Genomic DNA, 13,180 nt, shown 5'->3' on the forward strand with positions numbered 1-13,180 from the left:
ATTGGGAATGGCCAGCAATAGTGAGAGGAGTTTAAAACAAGGGGGAAAGTATATAAGCAAATATGTATAAACACATTTAGGCATTTCCCCCCCCCCCCCAGTTGGGAATGAAAATTAAGGGCTTGTCAAAGGCTTTATGGAAGACAAAAGGAGAGGGGTGGTGCTGTGTAGTTGTTTTGGGTGGGCATTCCAAGTATACGGAGCAGAAACAGAATATTGATAATATGGCCTTTTCAGTGATTGCTAAACAATTTTCAGTCAACACTTCAGTCAATTTTGTTGACTTAGGATGCAATTGTGTGTGAGTCCCATTGAATTTCCAGTGATTTACTTTTGAGCATACATGCATGGGATTGGACTGTTACTCTGTCAGTGTCAACTTAGTTTAGATTTATTACATTTGTCTTATGGACCATTAAAGCAAGTTAATTATAAAGAATTTTGGTAAAATGGTCCTAGTGCTTTGTTGAATGGATGCATCAAATTCTGCTTCTTGGTGCTTTTTGATATGATGGATATTGCTGGGTGTGTCCTGGCACAAGTAATTTGAGCATTACAGCTTCAGTTTTCTTACTTTTATTTGCTAATTTAACCAACTAAAATTATTTTTCACACTTGATGTATTATATTTTATGAATACATAGTAAAAACTTAAGTAATCAGTTCTGTTTTCAGTGAAAGTCACTGAAAGTGGTGAAATCAGAATTAAAAATAAAGTTTTAAGGGTTCAAAAATAAAGTTTTTGAAGCAGAATTCAAAAATGTCCTCTGCTACAGCTCTAAAATGCTTTGATATCATGGAGATGGTGCTCTGGTTAACTTGGAATTTTGACCATCTTTTGTCCAACATTTGTGTTGCGTATTTTAGGCTGCGTATTTTACTATTTTATTTAGTATTTTAGGTGGATGTGAAATAATACATAATGAACCAGATATTCCATTGTCACTATGTAGGAGAATAGAGTGGTATTGCAATTGGTGTTGTAGGCTTTATCAGTGCTGCCATGTTTTGTGCAGAAGCTTAAATTCATTACTCTTTTGAAATGGCTTACAGTACTTCACTTCCTATTTTTAAATGACTATAAAGTATATAAGAGGATTTCCTCTTACACCATGAACAAGCTTAGTAGTGGACTTTTTGAGTAGTATTTTCAATAACGCAAGGGTTCATCTTTGTCAAAAGAAATGGCAAATGTTGTGAGCCTTTCCACCTTTAACATAGAAAAATCACAGACTGGCTGGCTTCATATCTGAAATCTGGGTGCAGGCAGTTCAAAGAGAAAAGGTTTTTCATTGTTATCTTGTTTCATGTGTGGTATTGTTTGAAAATGTAGAGTAGGGACACCATGATTTGTTGTTAACCCTCAACAAACTGGAGTGCCAAGTTCGGATATCATGACGAACAACTGAGGAACTAGGGTGTTTTTCGGTTGTTTTAGAAAACATGCAAAGTGGAAGTGGTGATTGGGCGGCAGTGCCCTTGCTCACTCACTCTCATGCAGCCCCACCAATTCATGGGCTGTTTAACCTATGAATTGGCATTATGTGTGAACCAGAATGTATAGTTTTCTTGCAAAAGGTGAATGATAGTATGGAACAGTAGGAACAATCCACTTCATTGCTGGGTACTATAGCTTTAATTCAGAATCTTAGTGCATATTCCAGTTTGACGCTATGTACTTGGGTACTCTAACTTTCTTGTATTTTAAAAGGAATTTTGTTGAAAATTCAATCCTTCACCCTTCATACTTGACAAGGTTCGCATCTGTATTGCACTTGAGTATGTGTATGCAAATGAAAGGTCAAATGAGAATCTATCTTAAGTAGGGGACATTGTTTCAGCTTCCCTGTCAGTCAGCGTACACCTTGTTCATCTAATTTCCCTGGAATGAATGTTGCCTGAAATAATCCAGGACCTCTCTTTTAGCCTCCAGGTATGTCACTAAAGATTCTCTCACACTTAGCTGAGTAGGAGATAGAATCTCTCTAGGTTTAGCAGGAATGCCTGATAATGTTTTCAGAGTAGACCATCCTTGTCTAGGTCCTCCAAGGATGAAATTTAAGTGGAGACATAATGTTGGTTTTTGAATCTATTGTGAACTCTCACACTCCCTCCTTTCCTTCTGTGTAAATTCCCTCTCCCTTAATTGGTTAATGTTAACTGTGCTCACTGCTTCAGGATTACATTGCATGTATATAGCGGTTTCAGGAATACAGTGCCATGTTGTGTATACAGTATGTATGTGTGGCTGTCTTTTCCTATAGTGGACTATATTTCCTTGTTAATAAATGGCAGGACTGATGTGAGTGACCTGTAACAATCAGCTTGTAATGTTACTCTTCAGTACTGGACATGTGGGAACTGCTGTCTCCATCCTGAATTGTTACCTGGAAGCTATGATCAATTGCATTATCTGAATGGATAAATCAGAGCTGAATCCAGAGGACGTGATGATTGGTGAATCTTCTTGTAGCCATGGTGGGGAAGGTTTGCCTGCAAGCAATGGGGGTAACAGTTCATTCTTAAAACATGTTCAAAGTCTGAGAGTCTTGTTTTATTTGGTCTGTTTTTTTTTTATAAGCAAGTGGCTGTGGCAGCAATGAGCTGTCAGCTTCACTTGTACAGGCTCTGCCATTTCATGGATAGGGAAGATCTTGCAGTGCTAACCTATTTTTTTTTTTTTTGTAATCTCAAGGCTTGACTACTCTAATGAACAAGAACAGTTTAGAAGCTTCAGCTAGTGCAGAACACTGCTGCTTGTGTCTTCTAGTGGATATCAAAAGGTATGAATGTATACATACATTACTACCTCAGCTGCGCAAGGTGCTGGGATGCTTCTGAGCTCAATGCAAGGAGCCGGTGTTCTGCCACATGTCTGGGAGACCGTCTCTCCAAGTATCAGCTGCATGCCAGCTTTGGTTAACCAGTCAGGCCCTACTTCATAGTCCTTATATGGGTGAAATGAGAACAGTTGAAGCTAGAAGTAGGGCTTTTTCATAAATTGCCTGATGGCTGTGGAATGAACTCTCAGAGGTTCATAGGTTCCTTCCTTATTGGTCCTTAGGAAAAGTTGTATCGCACATCTTTTCCATTCTGCTTTTGGTTTGACTGATTTTAATGTGTTGGAACTTTTTCACCTGTTTACTTTTCTGCATTTTTTTGTACTTACATTTGTATTTGAGTTGTAATTGTGCAAGCTACTTTGAGCAGGTAAGTGAACTGTGCAAGCTACCTTGAGAAAACACTTTTTTTTTAAAAAAAAAAATCATCTTCAGTTTGAATCTGAATGCAAGGTTTCATAGGCAGTTTTTTAAATCTGCATAGAGTTGGGGGATGGCCAACTGGCAGCATAAAGAGAGCATCTGACAGGTTCGATTTAGTCCAATTTCCAATTGTTTACCTGTGGCTTTAGGTTACCTAACATTTTTGAGTGCACTCATTGGGAACTGCAGAGTAAAGTGCAGACTCTCTCTGCTTTGTAAAATCTCCCCTTTGTTGAGAAGAAGCAAACACTGGGTTTTTCCCAGTGTAGGCGGTACCACAGCTGACCCTGGGAAATCCCTGATACATTGTCTTTGCCTGTTGATTTTGACCTTGGTTCTGCTGCCTTTCTGCTTCTTATGTAGCACTGGGAGGGCCGCTACAGCTAGAAAGCATGCCTCTGCCTTTGGCAAGGCCGATGCCACTCCCCAAGGATTAGATTGCTTGGGGAAGGGCACTGATCAGTATAAAGCCAGGGTTGCTTTGTGGGTGGGAGCTGGACCATCCCTGGTCAAGATGCGTGAAAGCAGCTATGATATCGCTGGTTGAAGATCTGACTTTTAAGCAGCTTGGCTGCAGGGGAACTAGGCTTTCCATGCTAAAGAAATTGGCTATCTCTGATGTAAATATAAAGGATACATAGTGTGTTGCTATTTGTTCTTGTACAGAATACAGAACAATTTGCAAATGCAATCTCTGCTGGTTTCTACCCTAACCTCCTTGAGCCATGGGCTTACTATGGCTCATTGTGTTGTGTCAACCTAGGCAGCAGGTATTGTTTCAGAGTACTTAGAATTGCACAGGATAGCTGCATGCTGGATCAAATTAAAACCAATGGAGAGCCACCTGAAAAGAACTAAAGGAGTTCTTAGTCATTGTAAATCTCTTGCTAAAGAGCAGTTATGGATTTGCCTGCAGGTCTCATTATTATCTATTGAATACCTGCTTAATAAGGAGGGAATAACTTTTCTGCTCATAGCCGGAGTGCCTTTTAACTACTTCTTAACTTCATATCAAGTAACCTTTGTTCTTGGTTCTAAGCAGCTTGGGGAGAGAAGAAGGGGTGTCTAATAGGGTTGCTTAAAGGTTCTTGGCTTGGAGGGGCAAACTTCTTCTTTGTTAATGTATAGGAAGTCTAAGAATGACATCCTGTATATCATAGGAATAAGCCCCATTGAACTCAGTGGAGACCTACTTTCGAATAGACATGCATAGGACTGTGCTGTAATTGCTCTCTTAGCCATGACATAGATGTTAAGGTGAATGCTAACTTGAATGCGTTTGGGTCTTAGCATTTCTTATTTTGGGGACCTTAAAGCACCTATGTCTGTTCTTACTGTACTGGACAGCAAATAAACAAAACTTTAACTTGTAATATATTTGTGGCAGTAAAGTGTGTGGCATGGATGAACTCAGGTGGTGTGTGGGCATGGATTGCTGAGTTGGTTAGGGAACTAAGCAGTTTACAGTATGGCTTCTGTGGGAGAAGAAACAACGGACTGGGATTAAAACCTTACACTGGGGCAGTCTGAGGACTGGGAGGTGATCATGGAACATAGGGAAACTAAAGAACTAGGTGCTAAAAGGAAGGAGGTTGTGAAAGAAGGGACCAGAATAGGCTGTTGACAGAAAGTCCAGAAGGACGAGCAGGTGAGGAAAGAGGCTTGAGGAAAGTGACAGTGGAGAACAGGCAAGGAGAGTCAGAGAGGAGGCTTGGAAAAACCTTCACAGCATAAGAAGAGCCATGCTGGTTCAGATCAAAGGTCCATTCAGTCCAGTCACACAGTGGCCAACCAGGAACCCACAAGCAGGACACAAGTGCAACAGCACTCTTCCACCCATGTTTCCCAGCCTAGTCTTAGGCTGAATACTATGTTGGGGAGGGTGGAAGAAGGAAGGGAGGGATGCTGGGAAAGCTTGCCCTGAAACATAAAGACCCAGTTTGCACCATTAAACAACCTGTGGGTTTTTAACCATTAGTTGTTTTTGAGTGCGAGCGAGCTCGGTCAATGAGCACATATAATTTCTGAATAAAGGAAGGACTAAGTAGGCAGTAGCCTGAAAAACAGGAACTTGAAACAAGTGGTGGCAGAGCTTGGTGTTGACTGGAAGAACCAAAGATAGAGTAGAACTGGGGTGAAAACTATACGAAGCGGCTAAACTTGGGAGGGATTATGCCCTAATCACAGGCAGAAAGGAGAGGGCTTTTTTTAGGGCTCCCTGGTCTGGGCAAGGGAACCAAGGGGCACAGGATTACTACATCTTAGCTCCTGACAGGATGATTCTGTCAGTTGTTGGCATCTGTTGTTATTGCTGCATTTTGAGTTGAGTATCCTAAGGGTGACAAATGTGAAAAAAGTGGGAGGTTTCAGAGGGGCAAGTTTCACACATTCATAAGAATATAAGAAGAGCCGTGCTGGATCAGACTAAGGGTCCATCTAGTACAGAATTCTGTTCACACAGTGGCCAGCCAGCTGTTGATGGGAAGCGCACAAGTAGGACATGAGTGCAAAAGCACTCATCTATGTCCCCTAACAACTGGTGTACATAGTCTTACTGCCTCTGATACCGGAAATAGCATAGTCATCAGGACTAGTAGTGATTTGAATTCACTGGCTTATTCTGTGATTGACTTGTTTAATTAGGAACTTCTTGGCTATCTATGACCTCCGACTAGATGGTGTAATAAAGTAATGAGCCCTGATTAAGTGAGGCAGTGCCTTTATTTGAAAGAAATACATGTTTGAAAATAATATTCTAAATGCTGGAAGCAGTTTTCAGTTTACACAGTCACCTTTATCAGAGGTTGTTTGAAACAAACAATAAATAAATCATTTTTGCATCAAGCCTGATGTTAATTTAGCAAAGCTGAATGTTTGAAAAAAACAAATGAGTGAGACGACTTCACAAGGACTCTGTTAATTGGATTACAAATTGACTGTCCTTGTTGGAGGGATCATGTTATCAGCACTCAAAACAAAGTGATGAAAAATGGCAGCAAATAATTAAAAAGACACTAAATTGCAAATAATCTTCCAGTCTCCATCGTCATGTGCCACCTGGGAACTTCTAAGACTGCTGCCTTCTGTTTTTGCTGTAGAATGAGCACAAGGGTGTGTTTCTGCTCATTGCTGTCTTGCAGAACTATGGGCGGATTATATGTATAAAATTAGGCAGTAAGAAATAACTATATTGTCAAGAAATTTGGTGCCTAAATTTTGCATCATATGCTGCAATGATGTCCTTGGGAAGGTAAAAGGCAATGGTAGAAATAACCTTCCCCAGCCTGCTGCTGGTTTAAAATCTCTTTCCCCATAGGAAATATTAATGAAAATGAAAGAAGAATAAACAAGCTGTGATGTGCTTTTGTTGTACTAATGAATCTATGTTGACAAAGTGTTTCACTGTTCAATTTCAGTGTGTTGACTAGCCATTAAGTATCATGTCTGACAACGGAGAGCTCGAAGACAAGCCACCAGCTCCACCCGTTCGAATGAGCAGTACCATCTTCAGTTCGGGAGGCAAAGATCCATTATCTGCTAATCATAGTTTGAAACCCCTGCCATCTGTGCCAGAAGAGAAAAAGCCTAGGAACAAAATCATCTCCATTTTCTCTAGTACTGAAAAAGGTAAGATGCTACATTGTGTGGGTTCAAGACATGCTTCCCAATGCTTGTCAGCATCCTCCATATGGCATAATGGAGCTGCAAACACATGCATATTGGATCTCATTTCAGTTCTTGTGCTTATTCAAAGTATGCCTATTTATTGAAGAGTTTATAAAATCTCACTGCTTTCAAGCTAAATAGCATGAAAGCAGTGAGATATTATGAATTCTAAATCAGATTAACATAGCCTTGTAAGTAAACTGACAGTGGGAGGTCACTCATGTCCTAGTTCATTAGCCTGAAGTGCTCCACACACCTTATAGTCTTCCTCCCTGTTCCCAGAACATAGGGAGGGATCTGCTGTTACACTCCTCTGCATTCTCTTCCTCAAATTCCTAGACGATGGGAGTAACCAATAATGGGAAATGCTGTTAGTGTAGTATTGTTTTGCCTCTGTGTTAGTGATGGATAGCCTTTGTTTCCTCCCCAGTTAAGTCTGGGAGGGTGAAAGGACATCTATCTTTGTGGTTAATTTGATGGCACTGGCTGACTACTTGTTTTTTTTTCTATGCGTCTGTCATAGTATAGGAACTGGGGCAGAAAGAGACAAGTAGCAACCATCTTTGCTTTATTTACTCAGCTGGGTGAATGATGTGGGATTTGATTTTGTTCTCTTTTTGTCTCTTTTGCCCTAGCTTAGGGTCAGAATCACCTTACTGAGTGAATGCAGCAGAGCTAGTTTCTGCTTTTCCTTCTGTCCTTCTCTCTGTCCTTGGTAGAGAGTGACTGAAAGAGGGTCATTCCAGCAAGACAAGGGCACATATTTCCAAATGAAGCCCTTTAAGACACAGCTGTATTCTGGAGACCGCATATTTGGATTGTTTTTTTTTCTCTTTTTCTTTCTTTCCTCCATGCCCAGGAGGTGGATAGAAGCAATCTGGTATGTAGCCTTGTTTCTCCTTTCTAGGAGAGGATGGGGAGAGAAGCAGCCTCTAGAATCACGGAGCAGCTGAACACGCAGGGCTGTCTTGCTTGGCTGGCTGCAGTTCTTCCTGGATTAATCTTTAATAATAATAATAAAAGCAGCAGCTGCTGCTTTATATGAGTCATACGTAAATCTGTCTAGCTCAGTATTGCCTACTATGACTGACACCTGCTATCCAAGGTCTGAGTCCTCAGTCCTATTACCTGAGATCCTAGTATTATAGATGCTGGATTTTGAACCACATATCTGCCCTTAAAAACTAAACTATAGCCCTCTAACAGCTACAGAAAGTTTGAAATTTCTGTAAACAGGAACTTTGGTGTTTTCAGAGTTGGAGGATATGAGTAGACAGTGTGATCTGAGAAAATTAGCTGAATGTTTTGTATGAAATGACCAGGGGAAAATAGAAATATTTACATTTTAATCTTCCTTATATGCATAATTATAGTTTTTAGCTATCAACCTAATTGTTAGCTTAGACCTGAGATGAAAAATATATGCTGCAAATGTACCTGCTTCTATAACATTGTACTTGTGAAAGCTAACATGTAGAAACTAGTTTCAAATGGTCACCTTCTAGTTTGTAATTGAAACGCGAAGAGCCAGGTGGTATAGCTATTGTCTCTACCCTTTCATGCCTTTTTTGTTTTGAAACATGAAAGTAAGTCTTTACAAACCATCTGGGGTCCACTACATAAGGATTTTGTATGTGTGTCTGCTTTTAAAAATAAAAGTAAGCACCTAAGGGGTTTTCCATCTTGAGTTGAGTCCCTTGATTCTCATGCATCTGCAAGAGTAATTTATGGAAGCTAATGCTTTATTTTGCTTAGATGTCTTTATTTTTCTGTTGTAAATATTTGAATAGCTTTTTCAAAAATATTTTGAAATGGCAGAATAGAAAGCAAGACATGAGGATTGTTTTGTGATGGTTTAGTCAGTGTCCACTAATTCTGCACAATAGTTTTGCCAAATGTTGGCTGTATCATATGATCTGTGGTTGATGGTCATAAAAACAATTTCAAAAATCATGATCTGCTATTTTTAACAAATTTTATGGGATTTTTCATTCTCCGAAGCAGTCTGTACATGTGTCCAATAATTTATATAAATTATTTATATGATGTACAGCCTGCTTTTTCTTTTAAGACTCTAAAGCAATCTGTATTGCAATCCAATTTGCTCTGGAAATGTACAAATTGCTTATAAATTTGTGTTCAAAACAGGGACATGAGCAAGAAATTTATATTAAATACTCAGCTGCGGTGCAAATATAGTCAGAGGTTCAAAATAATGGCTTGGCTTACTTCATAAGGCTCATGTACCTGTTGATAAAAGATGCAAAGCTGCCCACATCTCTTGGCTAGCTGGCTATTACTATTATAAACCAAAAGAGGAGAGCATCCAAGTCAGGACAGAAAAAGTAGAAACAGATTCTCAGGATGCAAGAAATTCTTTATTTCAAAGCCTGAAGCGTTTCAGCCTGTGTTCTTTCCAATGCCTTCCTCAGGGAGTAGTTAAAAAGACGTCTGCAGAAATACTTCTAGCAAGGTGATTGGCTCCTATGACAGTCAATGGCGACTGATTATCATAAGAGGCAATCACCTTGCTAGAAGTATTTCTGCAGATATCTTTTAACAACCCCCTGAAGAAGGCCTTTGAGAGAACACAAGCTGAAATGCATCGGGCTTTGAAGTAAAGTATTTCTTGCAAGCTCACATTTGTTTAGGTTAATTTTTTTATTAATTATCCATCTTTATGGAGAGTTGGACCATTGATCTCAGTCTAAGAGATGCATTTTATTGGAAGGAGAGGAGTTGATTTGTGAAGTTGGTGTTCTTAAGCCATACAGTTGTTACAAGAAGAAGATTTCAGGAAGAATGTTCAGTTTCTTATGCTCTGGAGGGAATGCTTGAAATTGGCCAGAACCCAGAGCATTACAGACATTATTCGACATGTATTGTATGGGAGCTTGTCAGCTCTCCATTCTGTGGTTGCTCTGCCCCAAAGATTGGGATTCCCTTCTGGGGAAGCACGACCCAGCCCCAACGCCACCCATGTACATGCAGAATCACTGTGCATACCTGCACAGGCCTGTCTGGCTATTAGGTTTTGAGGAAGTATATATATGCTGTTATTCTTGTTGGGGAAACAGATCTCTGCTAGAACTGTTCTTGAACCAGGAGTTTCTCCAGAGGGAATAGTGGTAGCTATCTGTTACAGGCACTCTTTATTCAGATTCAGACCAACAATCCAATAACTTGCTGTCTGGATAGCAGGGGACATTGGGAACTTTCTACATCAGCCGTATTTTAAACATTTATAATTTATTTTTTATTTTTACTTATTGCATTTTTATACTGCCCAATAGCCGAAGCTCCCTGGGCGGTTAAGTTATTAAAATAAGTAAATGAAGATTTAACACAAACATAATCACTTTTATTTATTTGCATTTTATTAATAAATTTAATACAGAAGTTATTCTATAGTTAATTAATGAGTGAACTTGCATATCAAGAGAAATTGAATATAGTTGGCTGTTGTCCTGAAATTACTCACTCCAAAAGGTTGCAGTCATTTGTATGTATGTATGTATTTATTTATTTATTACATTTTTATACCGCCCAATAGCCGAAGCTCTCTGGGCGGTTCACAAAAATGAAAACCATAATAAAACAACCAACAGGTTAAAAATACAAATACAAAATAGAGTATAAAAAGCACAACCAGGATAAAACCACGCAGCAAAATTGATATAAGATTAAAATACAGAGTTAGAACAGTAAAATTTAAATTTAAGTTAAAATTAAGTGTTAAAATACTGAGAGAATAAAAAGGTCTTCAGTTGGCGACGAAAAGAGTACAGTGAAGGCGCCAGGTAGACCTCCCCACACATTTATTCTGTGTTGTTCTGCCTTACTCAGTTTAAAGATAGTTGGTTTTGACATAATTGGAATGAACTGCACTCTGTAAAACCAGTCTGACTCAGGCAGAACAATAGATGGATTCCAGTATAATACTCCATGTAGATTTAGCATAATTATTGGATCCTGTGTGATCTTCTGCCTGCTACTTTGTTAATTATAACAGCCTTCCCCAACCTGGTACCCCCTAGATGTTTTGTATTAAAACTCTCACAATCCTCAGCCAGCAGAGACAATGGTCAAGGATAATGGCTCTTGTTGTCCAAAACATCTGGAAGGCTCCATTATTAAGTATCAAGATAACACCCCTTTTAAATATCTCATAGCTGTGACTTCGAAAAATAAAATAAAATACATAAATAAAGTGTTGTAGAAACAAACTTTAAAATTATTAAATACAGCTGGTGTTGTACGAATACACTTAAAAATATTGTATATAAGATGCTTCACTGACTCATGATGGTGTCTGAATTGTTAAGGTACTTTTGCATGCTCTAGACACCTGGAAGTAGCTGCCCAAGACAAGCTGATTACTAGAAAATGTGTACGTCTGGTAGTCAAAAGTTGGAACATGTCATTTACCTCATAATCCAGAGCATGCAAAAGCCACACATAAGATGCAACCTTAGAACAGATCAGACTATTTATCCATCTATCCCATTATGTATTCTGATGGGCAGAGGCTCCCCAGGTCTCTTTCCTGTCATCTAAAATCGGATCATTTAACTACAAATGCCGGGATCTGAACCAGGGTCCTTTTGCATGCAAAGCACAAGCTTTTGCACTGAGCTCCTGTCCTTCACATGTAATGGTTTGACCTATGGGAGTTCTGTGACTCTTTCATGCACGTGAATCTGCTTAGTGGGAGTTTTCAGTAGCAACCACTAATCTCTGTACCACCTTGTTGAATGCAAGGTTAGTTAATTAGTTACATAAAATGGTTGGGCCTCACTGACTAACTCACATAGGTATCAAAACGGTTAGGTTTCTTAGCTGAAATTTGCTTGATTGAGGGCACTCTAGTTACAACAACCATGGGACATTCGTATACTTAAACTGTTCTGCATACAGAATATTTGCTTTTAAATGTTGCTGGGTAGGTTCACTACATTTTGGAGTGGGGCTAAATAGCTTGTTTCCCCTTGGCTGACCATTTTGTTTTTTCTTGTAGGGAGTAGGAAAAAGGAAAAAGAAAGGCCTGAAATCTCTCCCCCATCAGACTTTGAACATACCATTCATGTTGGCTTTGATGCTGTTACTGGGGAATTCACTGTAAGTATATCAAGCTTGACTCTGTTCATAATGTGCTGGTTTATTGTTAATATAGAAGGGAATAGATACTTCTTCTGTGATCCCAACAGGATAGCTGCAGAAAACCGAAAATCACTTTATGGCAAATAGACATTGTCTTCATTCACACAGAATGGTAAGCCAAGATCCCAGGAAATCCTGGCTTAATGTGAATTAGCTGTGATCCCACCTGGCTCCTCCCAACTAAACAAACCAGCAATGATTTGTTTAGTATATTGTCCAAACTGGAGATCTTGGCTTACTGAGAATGAGCAACACATTGCTGAATACAGCCCATTTACTTCTGGTTGACTCCTTTAACTACAGTGTGTGGCTAAAGAAACCTGAAATGGTTGTTCCAAACCAGGGGTCTGCTATGCTTTACCCTTTGGCTTGCAAAGCCAAAGGAAGTGAGGCAGGTGGCTACTAGGAGGAGGGCCTTCTCTGCTGTGGCACCCCGGCTGTGGAATGAGATCCCTAAGGAGGTTTGCTTGGCACCTACATTATATGCTTTTAGACACCAGGTGAAAACCTTTTTATTCTCCCAGCATTTTAACAGTCTATAAATAAATGTTAACTTGGTGTTTTAAATTTGTAATTTTGCATTGCTGCTGTTTTTATCTGGTTGAGCTTTTATATTGTATTTTATATTATGGTTTTATACTGTTGTTTTATACTTTGAATGTTTTTAATTTTTGTGAACCGCCCAGAGAGCTCCGGCTATTGGGCGGTATAGAAATGTAATTAATAAATAAAAAATAAATAAATTCTGGCTTACTTGGAAGCAGAAAATCAGAATCCCTGGTCTGGATGATACATGAAACAAACCATTTCTGGGTTGTTTAGCTTCTTGAGCTAACAAGAGGAGCCAAATGGGAGTGAATGGGCTGCAGGTACCAGTACGCAGCTTGCTCATGATAAGCCAAGATCACCCAGAATCTTGGTTTAACATTCCATGTGAATGTAGCCATTGTGTATCAAATTAGGGTGGGTGACGCAGACAATACTACTCTTTTTCACAGTGTATTGATGGACTGGACATTTTTATGGACTGGGCATCTTTATGAAGCTGGGATTATGCAGACTTTTTTGTTGGACCACCGGTAGGAACTTGA

General features: G+C 39.4%; 1 protein-coding gene across 1 annotated transcript in view; it reads left to right on the plus strand.

The window, feature by feature from the left end:
- The window catches only part of PAK2 (p21 (RAC1) activated kinase 2), a 45,637-nt gene that overhangs the window by 15,088 nt on the left and 17,369 nt on the right, over positions 1-13,180 (plus strand). Inside the window, exons 2-3 of the mRNA XM_063132298.1 lie at positions 6,680-6,890; positions 11,947-12,047. Coding sequence (XP_062988368.1) covers positions 6,704-6,890; positions 11,947-12,047 — 288 coding nt within the window. The 5' untranslated portion in view covers positions 6,680-6,703. The remainder of the gene's footprint in view (positions 1-6,679; positions 6,891-11,946; positions 12,048-13,180) is intronic.

This window comes from Elgaria multicarinata, chromosome 8 (assembly GCF_023053635.1).
Source record: "Elgaria multicarinata webbii isolate HBS135686 ecotype San Diego chromosome 8, rElgMul1.1.pri, whole genome shotgun sequence".
NCBI lineage: Eukaryota > Metazoa > Chordata > Lepidosauria > Squamata > Anguidae > Elgaria > Elgaria multicarinata.